At 35.2% G+C, this 21,931-nt stretch overlaps 1 protein-coding gene across 1 annotated transcript in view; it reads right to left on the bottom strand.

Annotated features, from left to right (window-relative positions):
• The window catches only part of LOC107065938 (uncharacterized), a 275,793-nt gene that overhangs the window by 240,753 nt on the left and 13,109 nt on the right, over window positions 1–21,931 (bottom strand). The window contains 1 exon segment of the mRNA XM_089178425.1: window positions 21,256–21,430. Within this exon segment, the coding sequence (XP_089034551.1) occupies window positions 21,256–21,429 (174 nt within the window). The 5' untranslated portion in view covers window position 21,430.

Genomic DNA, 21,931 nt, shown 5'->3' with positions numbered 1-21,931 from the left:
GATGGGAGGACAATATTATTTTGGGATCTTCAAGAAATAGGCTACGAAGACTGCGAATGGAGGGGTCAAGCAAAGAACACTGGCGGAATTTGGTATTTGTGGCAATGAACTTTTGAGTTCTTAATGCCATAATATTTTTTGTTCAATTTTTTATTTTCAATCTATAACATTATATGAAAGATATCGATAATGAATATTTAATTTGTTCTATAGTTGGTAGGTGATACCTTCTGATCATTAACAGGCTGGTTGGCAGCATCTCGATCTTCTTCAAAGCTTATGTCAAGAACGAGGACAAATAGCTCTTCGCTCTTGAGCAAAAGTTTTAGGACAGGGCCGCCAGTGGCGACACGTGTGCTCGCGCAGATTCAGCATGGTGTGACAAAAAAGAACGACGACAGAGTGAGAGAGAGAGAAAGCATGACATAACCCAACGACGACGGCAAGGCCTCACAAATTGTTTAACTTTTGCGGGGTGGCGAGTGACACCGACGATACAATAATGGCTCTCTGATGCGATTTTAACTTTTCACACTCAGCGTTCCTTAGGGTGGTAGATTCCATCGACGGAATATCGGACGTGGTGGATACGATAAAGCGCCTAAAACGAGAACAGAGAAAAAGATCACCAAGTGGAAAGGAAGGTAAGGAAAGGAAAGGAAAAAAAAGTTTATTCTGAACGTTCTAAGCGAACTCCTCCTGACTTTTGAAATTCCTTCGAGAACGAGAGAACGACATTCCGAAGACCTTGAGACTTCGGGCTATTTCTCATAGATGGTAACCTTTTTTTTCATTCCATTGAAATCTAATAATCGTACCAAGATATATTATATGTAACTTAAAGTATTTTCAAGTGTAAGTTAACGTAATATAAAATTATTATAAGATAATTAAAAGATTATTATTTATTTATAAGAAGATCCTTTATATTATGAAATTTGAACTAAAATGTAAGTATAAAAGTAACTACTACTATGTGATATTTCTCTTCTATAAAGTAAAGACATATACTACTCTATTGAATGATTTCAACCGACGGGATAAGTTTGCTAAAGTAAAAGTTAGAAGGACGACGAAACGAAACGCAATGCATCGTTGAAAACTAGGAAAAGGACTCCCGGGGAAAATATTAAGCTAATGCGAAGAAACACTTGTACGTCCTCCAACCTTTCTCTCTCTCTCTCTCTCATGCTGCTACTGCTACTACTTCTACGTAACGTCGTCAGGTAATTAGCTATCAAGTTACCTTCTACATCCTACTCGGCTGCATGATGCCTACCTGTTACCTACCTACCTACCTACCTGCCCGACCACCCGCTGCCTAGCTACGGGGATCCGTTTTCAGACATGCAATTATGCCTGATGGAAATGGAAGGAAGGCACACACGTGTATCTATCATCTACCTACCTACCTACCTATACACCTAACCTATTATAAAGTATCTCACGACAAAAGATAGAAAACTTTTTAATACTTATATTATTCTCGTTTATTTTTTTGTTTTTCTTTTAATCATTTTATTTCGTATTCTAAACAATCAATGAACGTGAAATCTAATAACCGTTAAAGAATACTTAATGTTTTTCTCTTATCCACGACGACAGGTAAGGGCACGGGACACGCAAGAGGGACTACTACTACTACTACTATGAATTTTCTTTTAATTCAATATTATTTGAAAGGTTCTCGTAACAATTTAGCGAACCGAGAAACGCCAGGGCTTCCTACCATCTAGAACAATATTTCTGCTGTTAATCTGGATGGTAGAAGAAGAGTACTTGAGTTAAATACATTACGCGATTCCGAGAGGAAGGTTTTTCTCTTGTCTCGGACCACCTTAGCGTGGAGGTCCTGCCATGAACAATTTATGGCTTAAAAAAGGGAGGAAAATCTCATACCCCTTAAGAGAGAACAGAAGCAAGCAAGGACACCAGTTTCCAAGCGAAGATAGTCCTTTAGTCTCCTTTCTTCTTCCCTTACCAACGAAATACGAGGGGTCAAACTTCTTGTAAACCATAAAGAGGATTCCCAGTCATTAGATCTTTTCGTTCGAGGATCGCATGATATCACTGTCTCTCTTTCTCACTCTCTTTTTCTGTATTATATATTTGTCTCTTTCTATCCCTTTCTTTCGTAACGTGACAGATTTTTCGTCAAAAAGGATTTTCCTGTAAAACGTTTAACATCTTTTATTTAAACGAGACAAATATTTCCAATAGGTTGAATAAACGTAGAATCTACTACTTCTATATGTGTCCATAATTATGAAAATGGTCTAAATATGATAATTAATTTGATGATAACTTTTAATTTACTTATTGACCCATTTTTCAGTCAACACTACCGAATATTCCTTGATAAAAAAAATAAAATAACATTGCTATTTTGATGCAATGAATTTAATATCAAGGCACAGAATTAACTGCTACACCTAATACCTTTTAATCCACAGGATTTAGATAAGGTCGAGCTAGGTAATCGCAATTTAGGAAAAAAAAAGAAGAAAAAAATATTAATTAAACGCGTATTAGAGGTTTAATATTCGAGGTCTGTATCGGATCGATACAATCTTAGGATTTTCCTTATAAACCTGCTTACGCGTAATGAACTTTTTAATTGAAAAATAAAACATCCTAAAGTTAACTCAACAAAACTTCTCCACACTTTAACCTAAAATAAACTTACTGAACTAGTCAATGATACAAATCAAAAAGTAAAAATTATTTAAAGTAATCGATGTCTCTCTAGTAAAGTTGAAAAATCAAAAAAAAAAGAAGAAAATCGTGGAGAAGTCGCTGAGTCGGTAAAGAGATGAATCTTTTTTCGAGTGTTAGAAATCGGGGCCACGAGGACAACATCGGATTCGTGATTTCGTATGTCCCTCTCTCTTTCCAGACTACCATAGATCACCGTGTTGTAGCAATTGAGTTAGGAAGGAAGGAAGGAAAGAAGCAGTTCGGCAAACACTTCTCTTTCTCCCTTGTTCGTTCAGTCTTCTCTCGGCAGACAAAATTTATGGCTTAAAAAAGTCCCGGACGCGGTAGAGTTGTTCGTTTTATCTGTAATGTACTGATCTTGCCTTCGTCGAGAATGGCGCGCCCCCTTTTCTTACTTCGAGAGCGTGGACCTTGCTTTCCTTACTTGCTTGGACGAAAAGGCCACCCTACGATCTGGATACGGGGCCCAAACTCTCTGTTCGAACACAGGGGTGAGCCACCCCGTGGCTTACATGATTTATATCAAAAGAGAAAGAGAGAAAGAGGGATGCCAACGAAATACGGAAAATCGACTGCAACCTTCCGAGTCTCCCAAAACCTGCTACTCTGGAGCTTCCGCGGGACTTCGTTTTGATAAGGGTCTACGAATACGTACGATTCCCGAAAACTCTCCTCCCTGTACTTTCCATCCATCGTACGACTGGATCTACGGCTTTTGCCTTGAAGAAATCTAGCCTCGCAGGTGGAAGGATAAAATGGGAATAAGAAGGGTGAGTACAAACCGATCAACGCCGAGAGTCTTTCGATAAGGGAAAACTTGTTATATACATATAACTTTCTTTATCCCACACATTCTTTGTGTATATTTTTATAGAAACTACTATTAAAAAATGTTGAAAATAAAAACGTATAATATAACTCTAAAAAACATAATCTTTAGGGGTTTACCAAATTTAGGAAGAATAAATGTTATATATATATGTTCTATCGAGATTATAATAACTTTAATTTTTACGAAGTAATACTATTACTTCGTCTCAAAAGGAATAATCATATTACTCCCAACTTTCTTGGCGGTTTTCGTCTAGCTGCATAAACTGTGACGTCATTTTCCTCTGACATAGTAAAAGTAAAAAAAGTAGGAAAGAAGGAAGGACTCGGGGGAGTGTGTCCAGGAACGTTTGACGACATTCCAACAGAAACGAATGGAATACTGGATAAAGAAGGTTGTTACGAGAAAAAGGGAAGGGTGAAGAGGGATATATAGGGGTAGAAAGATACGAGATGCAGTCCTTCTTCGTATATATGTTTCCAAGTTTCCCAAAGGCGTCCGCCCGTCCTTCCGTCCGTCCATCCATTCATCCATCCGTCCAATGGCTTACAAGAACTCAAAGTAAGAAGTTGCTTGTGTACTACGTGCAATGGGAAGATCTAAAGAGAAAGAGAGAAGGAGATGAGATGGTCGAGCAAGTTGTGCGGATGACGGATCCACCACCACCACCACCACCACCACCACCACCGCCAGCGACAGCAACGACGGCCGTCTTAGGGAGAGCAATCACTTAGGCAAATATTCACGCGCGAATACGTCTTCAGCATGTGGGCACCTCCTGCAGTTGGTATAAGCAGTCACCAGGGACATATGGAGCATAGGGGCTTCTAATTGGAACGCCATGCTTCACCACCACGTATTTCCTTCCCCTTCTACCCTACCAACGATCGATATTTCGTTTGCCCTCTCAAAATATTACACGACCATTGCATCCAATCGATATCAACAAATTTATAATGTTCCAAATATTAGAATACATCTGAATAATCATCGTAATAATCATCGTTTGAAAATTCATTAAGGATAAACACACACACACACAGAGAGAGAGAGAGAAGAGTAAAAATAAATGAAGGAGTCTGACCGATTAAGCCTAATGAAAGATGGTCGTTTGGAGAACGCTTCAAAGGCGGTCTAGATACCAAACAATTCATCAGGATCCCGTAGGGCTCGAATCTGGAAGCTTCTGCGGTTCGTCCTCCTCGACGTTCGACCATAAAGTTCGCTAAGGACTACCATCAGGATCCTTAAACCTGACTTCGTCAGGTAAGCATGTCGCTCCTTTGATGATCTCTCCTCTTGATACGCAAAAGGGTTAAGTCTTAACATTGACAAGATCCTAGCACAGACGAAGTTACTTATATTACGACGCGGATCTTAAAGATTCGATCCAAAAACTTTGCCTTAACTTTTGTCTTATAATTCTTTGGAAAGCAAATAGAAAAAATAAATAGTTTTACAAGAAAAGGTACAAGAAACGTAAAGGGAACAACAAATTCTTTGAATATGAATTTGAAGAAGAAAAAAAAGCCAACCATGAGGAAATTTAAGCAAACGTTAGCGAGTTAGAACTATGACAAGAGGTAAAAGATCTTCGGCGCATCTGCTGGGCACGATAACAGCGATTACTTATGCGTCCCGTGCCCTTCTCCCTTGTAGAAGCTTTCTCCTGGCAAGAGAAACCCCCACCCCCTCCCCTGACATCTTTCCCCACGTTCTCGAATTCTCTTTGGGGGGTGGGTTGTAGAAGGATGTAGAAAGAGCCACTGTACAACAAGGGGAGAGAGAAAGAGAGAGAGGGTGCCGCAAGTTAACGCGAACATATAAATTAGCAGGACATCTTAGCAGGCCGCTTGCAACTTAGTCACGTAGCGGGTTTAAACTTGACAGGAGGAGGTGCTGGTGGGTATTCCTACCATCGTGAGAGAGGAACCACACGCTACCCTTCTTCGCTACTCAACCACTGCGTCACCTGACCCCTTCCCCCTCCGAACAATTCTCCTTCGACAAGTATAGAGAAAGCTATGGTTCTACTCCTAAAGCTTTCCTTACTATCCCTTTAATTTCTAATCACGTTATATCTATTATATATAAAGAAAACCATGTAGGTTTTAGAGTGTTTTTTCTTTAATATGTTTAATTTAGTATTTATATTATATACTAGGTGGATCGGAAAGTAATGTTGCTTTCTAACCTTAAATTCAAACGAATAACTTTTGAACAAATTTTTATTTTTAAATCGATAATCTAATCACTCCTCGTTATCAACAACTTTCCCTAATAGCATTAGTATTTAATATTAAATACATGTGTATTCAATATTTTTCAATATTTTGTGCTACTAGGGTTTTTGCACCTAGTATGCAAATTTTATGACAATTCTTGACGTCTCGAAGACGTCATTGTATGTGAAGGGGTTAATTCGTTAAATGTTAAATATTGTACATAAAAAACTTGTTTTGTTATAAAGAAATGCAACTTGATCTTTATTTCTAAAACTAATGTATCAAAGATCAAAAACCCAATTATAAACTTTATTATATCTATTTAGAATTTTTCATACGATTCTAAAAAATAATTTTTGTTACGTGCTTCCAATAAAGATCTAAATACGACTCTAACAAATAATTTTTGTTACATGCTTCCAATGAAGATCTAAAGATTCTCATGAAAACATTCTAAAGGGATTTTTATTTATATTATATTTTAAAATATATTATATTTACGATAAAGTAAGTTTACGTTTAACTTGACAGAGATAACATAGGAAGATATTCCTAGCCTTTAGGCGAATGAATGTGTACCGAATCTTATGCCACATAGGAATATATTGATAAGAAGAATTGCTCAGGAGGTTTGGCCCTAGAGAAAGACAGGAGGGAAAAGCTGTGGAACGAGAAGATCCAACTTCCGATTTATGGGCCACCTTCTCTCTCTCTCTCTCTCTCACTGTCTCCTGGGATCTCCGTTTCTAGTCCCTAAGATGCGGTCAAAGTGACAGGGTAGCCGATTAGGTGCGCAATACTCTGAAACACCATTCGAAGCAGCACCAGCACCAGTACCAGCAGCAGCATCTGCGCCGTTCATTGATCACACTCGAAAACAGGAAGTCCACGCTTAGGACGTAGGAGAAATTGTTGTAGAAGGGAGAAAACGAAGATGACTCGTCGACCACGTCAATATCTCTCATCTCACGATAAAACGTGTTGTGGAATAAGAGTAAAACAAAATACTCTAACAATTTCAAACTTACACTTCCTTTTTTTATCAAAACTTCAACTCCATGAGTTTTTCTTCTTTTTAGAAGGTGTTCAAGTATTTATAGTTCTCTTGAATTAATTGACAATAACTAAAAGTTTGATTGCATTGATTATTTCTACCCGCAAACATAATGTCTCGTAATAAAGCTCTTTTCTTAACATTCAACAAAGTTTCTTATTCAGTTGGTACATCTTTCTAAAACCAAACAATATACGCCAACGTGATAATTGCAACACGAATGATTAATACCGTTTATCATTAAGATCATATCGCAAAGACGTTATCAATATTACATTATAGAACAATATTATGTACGAAGATTTTAGTTATAACAAGTATCATTAATCGTTTTTGTTATGACAAAATATATCTAATCGTATAAGCAAGATAAAGATAGATATAGATAAAAGCATGAAATGAAATCTAGCATACCATTACTAGTACAGATAGCCATAGGACAATGTTTTCTTATAATTAATGAGTAGGGGTGGGCTGAATGGACCAATGTAACGCCTGAGGAGAGAAAGGGTACAGCTAAGAACAGAGGGGCCAACCTTCTAAACTCTGAAAGCATTCAAGGAATTCCTCTTCTTCCTCCTCCTCCACCTCCCCTTTTACCTCCTCTACTGGCCTTGTAGAATGTTGCGGCATTATTGGCTACGTTTATCATCCTCTTCGCAGGAAACACGCGAAATCTTCTTCGCGAAAGACATTAAAACATAAGTACACGAGAAAGCATGTACATTGTCATTTATTTTCTTGTAAAAAAAGAACAAATGAAAAATAAAATTTTAAAAACTGCTTTTACATTTGATCTTCACAAAAATTTCTCTTCTTTTTATCTTTCAACTAAAAGTTAACAAAATTTGGACCTTCCCTTTTTCCTTATTTTCCTTCTTTAACATCACGAGATACCCTTCTCTCTTTCACGAACCTGGCCCGACTGCCTACCTACCTACCTAACGTGAAATTGCACAGCGGTCGGATTTAATTATGTCTGGAATTCGGTGCTAATTAAGTTTGATCGAACGAATTCACGGGTTTGTTACCGAGTTCGCTCGGCAATACTTACGAAACAAGGGCTACACCTCGGCATAATGCAAATTAAATTACACTCTATATATAATATGTTGCTGACCCTTTATCGTAAAGTCGACGCATTCTTTCTTGTTTTGACCAACGAAAACAAAAAAAGGAAATAAAAAGAGGTTAGAAGGGAAGGTGGGTTTAACCAGTTAACTGTGGCACCGTTTTGTGTCCTCAAAATCGAGCCATGACGAGTATACACGTCAATTACAATTAACTGGTTAAAATTAGAAAAACCATCAAAATAGTTGAGTTGGTTCAAGTAAGAAAGTCTATTCTCTCTCTTTAGAAATCTCATTCGAGAAGTTGAAAAAGAAGAAACGATTCCACAATTGTTTCCATTTCGGCAAACAATTTTTTTTACGCAGTCTTACGGAAAGGCAAATACACGGTTTGTGGAAAAGCAGAGCAGAAGAGGGAGGAGAAAAAAAGGAAGTCTAGAGAGGGTAGAGATAGAGGTGGCACCCTCTGGCGCAGTGGGTTTACCCCCTGATTGGATGAATATTAAATTTTGGTCACCGGCAAACAACCACCTCCTCCTCCTTCTCTCTTCGCTTCCCCGTTGCTCTAGCTCCTTCGGTCACGACGATTGAAATATGTATCCACCGGCAAGTCAAACATTCCCGTCTAAAGTGCATGACCGCCTACGTGATTCGAATTCGACGAACGATTTTCCTTGAAAACACGTGTAATCCGGGATTCACGTGGAAAATGAATAATGACGTGTTGCTAAATCGTGATACTATTGACGAATATAAGAAAGATTATAATTATAAGAATAATAAAATGAAATAAACGATGGTTTGTAATTGAATTAGGCAAATCTAAACTAAATGACGATGATGATGATGCCAATTTAAAAAAAAAAATATTTTTCTAGGGTAAATAATTTTCTTCTCCTATTTTCTTCACTACCCTTTTTCCATTTTTAGAAAAATAAATATAAAAATAAATATAAATATAATAATATAATAAATATAAATGTATAAATATGTAATAAATATATAATAATATAATAAATATAAATATATAAATATGTAATAAATATATAATAATATAATAAATATAAATATATAAATATATAAATATATTAAATATAATAAATATAATAAATATAATAATATAATATAATAAATAAATATAAATATAAAAATACCAAAATAAAATACTGTGTTCTATAAACAAATTACGCAAATTTAAATGACAATGATGATGATGCCAATTAAAAAAAAAAAATATTTTCATAGGATAAATACTTTCCCTTCCATTTTTACAAAAATAAAAATAATAAAAATACCAAAATGAAATACATACTGCTCAAACAAATTACGCAAATTCTAATGACAATGATGATGATACTACAAATTTTAAAAATAACAAATTCTCATAGGGCAAACGTTTTCCTTTCTTCTTCCTCTACTTCTTCTTTTTCTTCTAGCACAAGAGTATAATTGCCAAGGATGAGACAGGACTTTTGAAAGAATGTAATTACGTATTACGTTTTCTTGCGACACTGCTAAGTCATCAATCGTATTTCTGCGGCGTCGATTATCACGAAGGTTACGAAGACGAGGCGGCAATTATCTTGGAGAAATTAAGGACGTGGGCTGTGGATAAGACGAAGGGAGGTATAGGGATAGAGATGGAGATGGGGATGGGGGTGGGCTGCGAAGGGCGATGTGAAGAGGAGAGAACCGGAGATCTTGACAGAACAGACGCGTTTTCGACAAGAAGGGTGGTACGCTTAATTTCATAGACGTAGTAGTAGAAGCAGCAGCAACACAGCAGCAACGGGGGACCACCACCATACGAGCAAGAACAATCGAGCCCGGGAGCGTGTGCAAAAGGAGAGGGAGGTTGACCGAGGGTAGGCTTCGCGTACTTCCAAGGGATAATTACAATAAGCAGCCCTTCGCGCTGCCCTTACTACTACCTCTACTACACGTTGCTCTAAGAAATCCGTTCTACCAAACTGTGTACACACACACATACACACACACACACACATATATATATATATACATTCACTTGAGTTTGCATCTAGAAAATAACTTGACCCAACATTGAATATACATATATATATATATATATATATATATATATATATATATATATATATATATACCCATATGTTTCATAATTGATTCAAAATATCCAATAAAATTTTTATACTGTATCTATATAAAATTATTATATTATATTATAATTTTATTAATACATTAAATTTTATATATTTATAATAAATTATATATCTATATAAAAAAATAACACTAAACTAAGATATTAATTATTTGTTTCAAACGAAAAGAATATACTTTTTTTATATAATATATTTATATGTGTATAGTATATTTGTATATTTGTATCTTATATATTATTATATAATTGCAAAATAAAAAAAATATATTTTTTAGTCATAGCTATACGATAAATATTTGTTCACTAATGGCACACGATGACAGTTAACTTTTAACCGCGATAAGTACGAAACTAAAAATTTTTCATTTAAACTCTCAGCTAGGAAAAGAGATTGAATTACAAGTTAAGAGGGGGTTTTTTGGATGGGAGGAGAAGAAGAGGGTATCAAGCGAAAAACTCTAACTCGGTAGTTACCCTCGTGTCGTCATTTCTGCACGAGAATCTGAATAACTCTAAAAGCAAATGTATTTTCATTTGATACTACATAACACACACTCACACACATATATATAAACGCATAAGTAAAAGAGTATGAGTTACGTTACACACACGTATTTGTGTGCATATTCATCGCGTGTCTCTCTGTCCGCTAACCTCTTCCTCACCTCCTCTCTCTTGCCGCTTCCCCCTCCATCAATTCGCTACTTTTCCGCAAAACGAGAGCGCATCGCAAAGCGCAAAACTTAACGGTGCGTCGCGCCACGATAAAACATCGGCAAATTCGCGCGATTGAATTACAGTTTAATTAACTCGCGGGCAATTAAGGTTCCTGCCCAGCTTAACTCGCACGTTCAGGCGCATATATATATGTGTAAGGAACGCGCGTGCTCTTTCTCTCTCTTTCTCTTTTACTCTTTCTCTATATTCTCAACGATCCAGCAGTATGTTCATCTATAACGAAACGCTTTCCGTCGAATCTCGTTTATCCGCGTACTACTCGGTTGATGGTGGTGGTGGTTGGTGGTGATGGTGGTGGTAGTGGTGGTTTTGCAGAAGCAAGTTTCGAGGGCGCTCGCGATTTCATCGGAAACTTTCGCATCCCTCGATCGCTTCTTTTTTCTCTCCTACTACTCTTTTAACCCCCTTCCCCCACCCCTACCACCTTTCTCTACTCTTCTCAGCGTCCTTTCTCTTTCTATATCACGTTCCGTTTCTCTCTGCAGTATTAGTAGGTAGTAGTAGTAGGACGGGGTACGGTACGCTACGCTTCCTGCTAACGGGCATTTCGTTTCGAGAGCATGCATGCTCGAAATTACACGCTAATGATGAGGAGGAGGCAGAATAATTTGAATTTTTAATTAAACTTTACCAGATAACATACATATTTTTCACCGTATCGCACGTTATACAATACTTGCGATAACGATATCATTGTCCTTTGATTTTTGTGGTCTTGCTTGATACATATATATATATATATATATATAGTCTTCAAATATGACTATTATTCATTGTCAGTATAAAGATAATAAAATGATTTATTTTCTCGTTATACGTTGAAAGCATTTATATATATATATTAGATTATATGTGAGAAATTTTATTTTATAATATATTTTATAAAGTGTATTATCTATTTAATTAAACACATATTAACCCTTACGACTTTATAGGTTCCAAGTGCGGAACCAAATATCTTTAGCATGATTATGTTTAAGATGTTATGATATCTTCGGGGTTGATAATTGTTAACTGTAGTTAAAACGTGTAATTGCATTATTTAAAAAAGTACAGAAAAATAACAAAAATAAAATTTAAAAAATTCTATACTTAAATATTTAAAACTTATATTTTACTTGTCATAATTAATTAAAAGCAGTGGTACAAAAATGTGCGGAGTGTTAAGGGTTAATATTTTCTATATATATATATATATATATATATATATATATATATATATATATATATATATATATATATATATATGAGAGAGAGAGAGAGAGAGTTATTAACTATTATTATATAGTTAATATAAAATTATAATATTTAAATTAATATAGTAATGAAACATTGGCAGAATAATATATATTTCAAAAATAATAATATTATATATATATATATATATATATATATATATATATATAATAAAATAATAATTTATATATTAATATATATACCTACACATCTAGAAATCGAATTAAATTTGTAAAGTAAGATATATAAGTGGTGGATAATGGCAATAAGAGAAATCCCGATCAACTTCTCTAAATGGTTTGTGCAAAAGGATGAGAATGAGAGGATTCTAGCAACTTGACCAATGATATTCTCCAACGATGGTATGTGCACGTATCGTAATAACGCGTAGGTAGTCAGTATATACTCGGATGTAGTTAGTCAACGGGAAGCCATAACTGCCGCGTAGGCGGCCGATTTAACGACGAGTGAATAATTACAGGACTTTACGGTCCGTAGCTAGAGAGCTTTCTAGAATGGAGGAACGTGGAACGTTACTACTACTACTACTATACTTGCAGTTATATTTACGGTCCAACGATAACGGCAATTTTGCTTTAGAAATCAAAGAGAAACATTTTTAACCCTTTGTACTTTCAACCCCAAAGTTTCTTTTTCATTCATATTATCAGCAACTAAATTTTAATAGAAAAAGACTGGTAGGGTGAAGGCACCAGTCGTCAACCATGTGCCAAAAATTGGCCATTTTTTACGTTTTAATGAAAAATCTATTCAACTTCAATCTACTCGTTAGATTTAATCTAAAGGATGAAAATCATATAAGTTCGTTGGTTCTCCAATGTACGAGCATTTATAATTAAATGGTGTTGTTACTTATTACATCGAAGTTAGCTAAGAAACGAACGGAGATTGTTAGTTCGAGGTAGATTGTGGTTGCTTCAGATAATCCTTTCAATAATGTAAAGTCGGTGAATGAAGTAGAAGAAGAAGAAAAAGAAGAAGAAGAAGGATAGATAAATGAGTTCGAACACGAGCCGGTTGAAAACCCATGCATGCATTTCAGTAAAATCTTTAATTAAAGAAATCAATGAGCCTTAATTCATCATCCTAAGTGAAAAGAATAACTAAGAAAGAAGAATATATATTGAAACCTTGAGGTAAATTGAGAAATGGTTTGATAAATTTTCGATAGATGTATATAAAGTCGAATAAATGGTCGATATATCGGGAAAGGGCACGGAAAGGCAGGTGGTGACGACAACACACAAGGAGGTGTGTGTCGCCAAGGAGTGTCGAACGGCCAGGTCTCTCGTGACAAATAGAAGCTTTGTGTCGCGACAATGGGGAGTTTATTTCCGGGCCGGCTGGGGCTACAATGTAGGCACTATACTGTAATTAAATTCCCAAACCCAAGGATTCGGCGGAGGTTATAGAGGAGCCAAAGTAGAGAGAGAGGGAGTAAGAGTATGGGGAGAGAGCTTGGGAGGGCAAAAGAGGACCTGGGTCGGCAGACTGAAGTAGAAGAGAGGAGGAAAGGAGGTGGAGAAGGCAGAACCTTAGCATATTGCATACTGACCACTCCGCAACGCTATGGTCTCCTCTCTCCTATGGCAGACGCCATATTGTTTGCCGTATGTTCCTTCCTTCCTTCCTTCCTTTCTACCTACCTACCTACCTACCTTCCTTCTACGCTACTCTCAAGCTTGTACCAAAGCTAAGATGAAACGAATTCCACTTACAAATTCCATTGTCCGAGAGGAAACGGAGATCAACGGTGATAAACGTACGCTAGTGTTCTCAAATACGCTGGGAAAGAGGTTTCCTTAATAATGTGTAATCCTTGTTCAGTTAACTCTCATTGATAATAATCAAGCAATGTTAAAATCAAATATCGAAAACCCCCTTACCCTCGATTCTTCATTACTAATCATTTTCCTACGAAAATATACAATAGTGTATTGAGTTTCATCCTTTATTGCTTTTAGGTTATTACTAACTATTAACCCTTTGAACTCGAAGTTTATTTTTCATTTCATGTACAGGTAACCTTCCTATAATACAGTAGATAGGTTCCTAGAAAATGCCGTATTATGTGAAACCGTGTTGTAGGATGCAGTGTTGTAGGGTGCAGTGTTGTAGGAGGGTTACTCGTATTACCAACTCACAAATCAATTTCAATAAAAAAATCATATTCACATGTTATAAATAAAAAGTCAAGTCATAATAGATATGTTGTAGACTAAAGGGTTAAAATTAAATCTGAAAATAGGCACACACATACACATTCACATTAACACATTATATTTTAAAGTACTACCCAAAATCTCGATTAGTTGTACAAAGACAAATAACATTAATCAATCCTGTGAACATTAAAATACTCAAACACTGGAATGACTGTCGTTGAAGGTCTCGTCTGAAGAAACAAATCCTCGAAGCTTAGCAATTGTCTCGTACGAAGAGTAAAAGGACATTCCCAACGAAAACGCGTTCCTCTTCTAACCATCTTTTCCCTTTTCTTCGAGAAAAGGGTTGGTTGGTTGGTTGGTTCTTCGAGTAATCTATATTGGAAGGTGCTAACTAACTGAAGTATTATGTACTCTAGCTTCGAAGAAGCAGCAAAAGAAGGGATCTCGCTTGGTATAAACTAAAATGAGGGAGAAAGCAAAGAGAAAGAGAGAAAGAGAGAGAAAATGTTCAAGCAGAAAGTTTGATCCTACCGTTGAAGGTGGATGAACTTTATTGCCGTTCTTCCTAACGTACTGAGTATATGTGTATGTGTGTGTGTGTGTGTACGTAGAATAAAAAAATAGATAAAACGATGTAAGTAATCCCTTTTTTTTTTTTAAATAAAACTTTCTTCGAGTTGTCGTTAATGTAGATCGAATATCAAACAACGATAAACAACCAATCCCTTTTAGGTATATGTTAGGTGCATGTATTATATAAATGCATTTAAAATGTAATAATGGTTTTGTGTAGTAGTGTAATTGGATTGATTGCAAACAAATAAACGAAGTTGTTCGACAATGAGCAAAGAGGAAAGAGGATGGAAGAAGAGATCGACAAAGCATTCCTCTAAGCAACCTCCAAACTACCCTTACTATGTACGAAAACCCCGTTGAGAATAGATATATCTAAGAGAGAGAGAGAGAGAGAGAGAGAGAGAGAGAGAGAAAGAAAGAAAGAAAGTTAGATTAGAGAAATGCGAATACTATTCTTTTTGATAAGTTTCTAATAAAGTATTAAAGATATTTTGTACTTAGGTATGTCAGAAATTATTTGTTAAATAAAAATGCAGTGAAGATTATTTTTAACACATTTTGTGAGGGAGACGACTAAAGGTGTTTTTTTATTTATTAAATACTATTTTTATATTTATATTACAATTTTTATTTTATTTAAATTTACATAAATTTATATTTTTATTTTATAATAAAATATTATGAATTCCATATAACAAAATTTATTTAAAAAAAATAAAATATAAAATATTTATATTAAAAAAAATTTTTAAATAAATATTGCCAAATATTTATCTATTAAAAAAACCTAATATTTAAAAACTATAGCTATTCTATACAGAAGAAATTTAGCATCCGAACTGTCAAAAAATCACCCCCTCTACACGTTAAGACTTTGGCAGCAAAGTACCCAAGCAAGATGTGTTAAGATAGCAGGTATATTATGGTGGAAAGAAGAGGAATAAGAAGAAACAAAAAATAAACAAAAAAATATGATCGATTTTATCCTTGACGGAATTAACCGAGATATACCTACTCCGATTCTTGATTCGGTTTTCGTTCGAGACATCTCGAAGTAAGCCGGGGATCACGCGCGTTTTCGTGAAACAGAGATGGAGTTTTAATGCGGGGCAAACACACACACACCCACATACACATATATAAATCCAAACCTGCCGAACGTGAGAACGTGTAAGTCTTAAGAGAAAGAGAAAGAGAGAGATAGACAGATGGGGAAGAAGGTAGAAAGATAAGCATGCGAAAAGGGAAGCTATATCTGAAGATAGAAAGAGAAAAAAGGATAGCAAAAGAAGGGTAAGGGAGAGAGAGAGAGAGAGAGAGAAGTAGACGAAAACGTTCGTGCGCGGCGGCTTGTCAGAGAACCCGGGGGGAGGAGGGAGGGGGTGGTTTGGCTAAAATGAAAGTTGGAGCCACGGCTTGCCGCAGCAAATCCGGCTTGATTAAAACACCGTAGGAGGAATCCCTTACCCCTTTCGCTCTTAGCCCACCACCAACTATGGTCGTCCCCTATAACCACCCCCTTTATTTCGACCTTCTTTGGTCGCCAAGGAGCGTTGGGTTTGCTTGCTAGCTCGCTTACGCGCCCGCGCGCGTACACGCACGCGCTCTCTCACGCCAAAGTATAATCTTAATGCAGTCTTATACGAAGCGGAACGAGGCTATATTTCATTATAACCCCGCAGTCCTTCCGGAGGAGCCCTTTTCGCGAACCCTTTCCATTTCGACTACTATAAGCGTAAGGGCGACTGGGATTTTCCTTCAAGATATCGTCCTTGCCTTAGAAGAAGGGGCCTTCATCGTTTGGAAACTCTTATTCTCTCTCTCTCTCTCTCTCTTTCTTTATTTGGTTCAAGGTAGATGATTCGAAAGGAAAGAGAAAGAGACGGCAATCTAAGGAGGGAAGGGAGAGGTAAAGGGGTAACTGTAAGTATCGAAACGGCGACATTGGCTAAAGTGCCTCTCGGCGTAATGCCTTCCCTAATCTTTCCCTCCCCCACGCTCCATCCTGTCGAAAAACTACCCATTTCTCTCAAAATGATAATATAGAAAATGGGAAAATAGAGAATAAGACCTATCGAAATTATAATTCATGATAATAGAGATGATAGGTTAATATTCGTATGATGAACACCTCGGCACACATTTGTTTTTAGGTTAAACACAACGAATTATCATTACATTCTTTTTTCTTCCTTTGATTTCTTCTTATAGACTTCCCACCCACCCCACCTGGAACTGAAACGCATTATAGTAATTAAGTAACTCGAATTCGTAGACAAACGAAGTTTACGACAACAACAGTGATGTACAATTATTTGCAATGGAATATCAAACTACTCTAACGTCGATTAAAACGACCGTCGAAAGTTGCCAACGAAGGAATAAGGTTGTAGGGGACAGGGTGGGTAAGAGAGAGACGACATCGCGGCTCGAAACTTAAGGAAATAACTGAGAGGAAGGTGGGTTAGCTAAAAACGGGAGTATATTTACGATGTTACAATGCCCTACGGACTAATCCTCGCCCCGGGCATTACCTAGACCGTCGATCGAACCTTCTTGCTTTTCCATGGAATGCAAGTGTACCTACTTAAGCTTGGCTACGGGAACTTGAATAACCCTAAGGAATCAATATCGTCCTTAGTTTTCTAATAGAAATTGTGCGAAATTCGGTAAAGGTTCACGACAGGTGATATAAATGGGAAAAAGAAAATAAAAAGACTCCCCCCACCACTACCACCACCATCACCACTTTCCCCTTTCAAAAATACTTTCGTAAAAATTCGTCCAAACTCTGACTACACCTAATTGACACGATTTTTATAAACTCCCGTTTCCCCTTTTGCTTGTCAAGGTTTAAAAGGCAGCTATTGTGACGATTCTCATCCTCAAGATACGCTCTTGAATCCAACCATTATATCAAAAGAATGCGACAATACCAACCTCATAATTGTCCTATTACGATGATCGTTCAGCATGAAAAGGTTCGTCTTATTCCCGTTAAGAATTATTTACTTTAACTACCCTCCCAACCCCAAACCTTGGACAAACATACCGTGGAGAGTAATAAATCATGAGTAATAAACAGATCTACTTAAAGGGATTTTACGAGATTAACTTTCTAGTATTTTGATATCTCTTTTATACGGTTTAACAGAGGATTAGTGTTCACCCAAAACCCAGATACCTTTTTCAGGGAATGTTGTGAAAGGACTGTGTTACGACAGATTTGGTCAACCCTATTTTCAAATCCTAAAATGTTAACAGCAATAGATTTAACGGGAAAATAAAATTAAATCAGTGGATTTATGTTCTTTGTTGACTAGTCACTAAAACATCAACCATTTTGATTCTTATTATCAGTATCATAACCTATAATCATGATTATGGCAAAAGATAATCATTTCCAAGACTTTTTATGAAAGTAACCAACTATAAATTATTAACAGACATACCTGACTATAATTTTGAAACAAAATCAAATAGGACAAATGATTATTTAAACTATTTTTGTTGTTTTTATTGTATCACCTGTCCACTACCGAATTGGGTCCCATCCTGTTATGGTACACCCTGTATAAGATGTACGAGAGAGAAAACAAGCCTTGAAGGAAGGAAGGAATATAATCGTAATAGTAATCGTGCCCCTAACGACCCTACAGGTGAAGCCAGAGCAGATTTAACATTAATATTCTAAGAACGTTGCGCGGAAGCCAACGGGTCTTAACTTCGGTCTTTGTAATAAAGAAATCAGCAGGGAGCATAAAATGATAGTCAGCTGGTGACTTTCCCACTACTTTTGCCCGAAAGAAACAACGGGAAGATGATTATTTTTTTATGCCGGTAATATTGAGTAACAGCTATATAATGTCGAATGCATTAAGATCAATTTACATTGTGATAAGAAAAATCTCATGGTTATATTAGTGGTAATTGATCGTGACAGATTTAATTAGTTGGCATTGATTACATTGTAATGTATTCTTCATTATAATAATTAGTATGCAATAGTAATATTTATTCAGTAAAAATATTTGGATACAAAAAGGAATAAGAGGAAGAAGAAATAAGAGCCCTGAAATATACGTGCAGCACCCTCTGAAGTCAACCCTTTAAACTTCATAGCCAGCAGTTGGCATTATTGATTTTACACATTCTCTTTTCAACGTAGACTATTATCTACTAATTTTATCTTTACAGAGAACAAATTAGTATCAAAGATTAAAACTTTTAACGAATAGATATTATAGTCTTGTGTAAACTTTTTCAACGAAAAAAAAAAAAAGAAAAAACATTCTAATTGAATTATGTCCTTTTAATTACGTTACTGTACACAGATAAATTATAAACTATTAAGAAATAGTTTAATGTCATCGATTACATAATATCACCAACTCTTAAAAAGTGTATGATAGTTTGTGACTAACTTTGATTTCACGGTATAGAATTTGTCTTATTCAAAACGTCGCGGAATCCCTTAGCCCTCCTCCCTCCCCCCTTCACCTTCTTCTTCTTCTCCCTATTCGCCGTTGGCTAAATAGCTAACTTCGCATAACTATCCTAATAGATTATGATTATTGTGGAGGAAAGCTCTGATTTATGCAATTATCATAAATTCAGACCTGCCCGGTGTATGCTTAAGGCGCTTCTCCTAGAGAAAGCTCCTCCATTCACAAGATTTCAATAGCAAATTATATCCCTGTAAAGTACGCGTCACCATTTTCATAAAAGATCTTTTGTATGAGATGACGTCATTGCTCGTTAGTTTCTCATCATACATATACACATACATTTCATTTTCGACATATCCTTTTGCATCTCATTTATACGAGAAAAAGAGAACAAAAGATTTATTATATTATAATTTAAAATAAATTTATAACATTTAAAGAATGATATTTTTTTAAATTGTCCATTATTTTGACTAATATAGTACAAATGATACATAAAAGGCAGTATAGTCCAATAAAAATTAATCGATTTTTTTATAAGTTATTGGTCGATAAAAAGAATTTCTACCTTATCGACGGAGAGTTTCTTGCTTGTGTTTGATTATATTACCATCGAATGATAAGTATACTAATCCGAAACCCATGTCGGTAAGTAATTACTAAAAAGAATAATTATAAATAATTGCATAATGTGTTAAATTATGATTTCTCATTTAAAACAAAAAATTATTTAATATTTATAAATATTACATAAATATTATCAATTTGAATAAGTTTTCTTTAGATTTTGAAGACAAATTTATTGACCGTTGATAAGAAAGATTCCTACTTTTCAGCAAACGTCATCGACGATCTTCATTAGATACTCGTTTCTGTTTTTAGCAGCGCCATAAGATTTTAGTGGCTAGTAGATAAAATATCGTATGAATAAAAGGAAGTTCCATTCCACCCCCAATTATCTCGTCTGAACTTTCCCGACAACTCCCAAGAGGGGTTGAAACGAATCAGAACTTCTCGAGAAACTTTAAAAATCGTTATTTAGCTGTAAGGGGGTAGAATCTTCGACGAATCGTCCATATATATCTTTTATAGCTATTAAAAGGATCCTAATCACTCCAAGAATTATACGAAAAAATATACAAAATAATAATTAAAAAAAAAAACCTATTTAAAAAAATTGTTTATAGATAAAATAATACACGTGTAATATACGTGTTTTAAATACAAAATTAAAATGGGCCTTAAAACCCAAATAATTGTGCGATGAAGTTAGGAAATAATAATAAAAAAATAAAACAAATTAAAAAATTATTTATGGATAAAATAATAATAAATTATAATACATGTTGTATTGTGTATACAAAAATAATATCATTTTTTTCACGAAAATCGATATGAAATTGCATCCTGAAACGAATTGAAACAGAGATGATGAAAAGAGTCATTAACAACGTATGGTGTTAAAAAAAAACCTATGAATGCGTTGGGTGATAAAGCCGAAAATTATCTGCTTCGTTGCTCGTCACTGCGTTTGGCTTACGTAGACATTTATACGAGTAATAACAATATCCCCACGTGCAGAATGATCGATAAAAAAAAAGGAACACGAGTCTGACACAAAGTAAAACGTCAGCAGTTTATCGTGTTACAATCGTTTTCAACTTTACGTTTTTTCCCTTATCCTTTTTTGATTTTTTTTTTTATGTCTTTTAACAATTTTATAGCAAAACTTTTTTTTATCAAAGAACGTTACGCTATCTAATTCGCGAACAGTAGAAGTTTTCCATAAAGAAAAGAAAACTAAGGTAAGACACAGAATCTCAAGGTAAGTTGAAACTTTTAAATGCATAGAAAGAAAAAGGAAAAGAGAGAGAGAGAGATCGATAGTTCTCTCCCAGTTTTATGCAACTATTTTTATCCATCTACAATCCTTTATCTAGATAATAATTATATTTTAATCTTGTTATTGGACGCATCGAAATAGAAAAAGAAATTCAAATTATTTCATATTCATTTATAATACTCAGCTTACCTTTTTCGGTGTTGGATGCAAAACGGTGATTGGCACCTGACGAGGAGTAGAAATCGCCAATGAACTAGTCGGTTGTTTAGATGAAAATTGCGACGGTTGTTTAGTTTCTCTACTAGATGGCAATTCGAGAAGATGTTGTATCGAATGGTTCTTTCTAATCTTCTTCGACGCCATCCTATAAATAAAACGTTTATATGAATGGGTTGAACAAGAAAAAAGGATACAAGTAACACTTAATTTTATTTTTTTATTTTGAAATAAATGCACACAATTACAGAAACTAAATGCAACTTTTTGTCTAATAAAATGATACGAAAATATTTGGATAAAGTCACTTGTATCCTTTCCATTTCAACCCCTTATATATATCTATATATATATTTTATTAATTTATAAAATGAAAAGAAACGTTTTGCATATAAAGTAAACGTTTGCATTTAAAAGGTTAATCTATTAACAATAGGAATTAAATGAACAAATAAAGTTGAATAAACAAGAGAGGTGGTAAATCTTAACCCTTTCTATTTCAACCCCTTATATATATATATAAAAAATATTTCCTTGTATTAATTTATAAATTGAAAAGAAATGTCTTGCATATAAAGTAAACGTTTGGATTTAAAAAGTTAGTCTATCAAACAATAATAATTTAATGAACAAATAAAATTGAATAAAC

Source organism: Polistes dominula, unplaced genomic scaffold (genome assembly GCF_049000335.1).
Source record: "Polistes dominula isolate Pdom_NZ unplaced genomic scaffold, Pdom_raw_medaka contig_77, whole genome shotgun sequence".
Taxonomy (NCBI): domain Eukaryota; kingdom Metazoa; phylum Arthropoda; class Insecta; order Hymenoptera; family Vespidae; genus Polistes; species Polistes dominula.
This window is presented reverse-complemented; position numbering and strand designations above follow the sequence as displayed.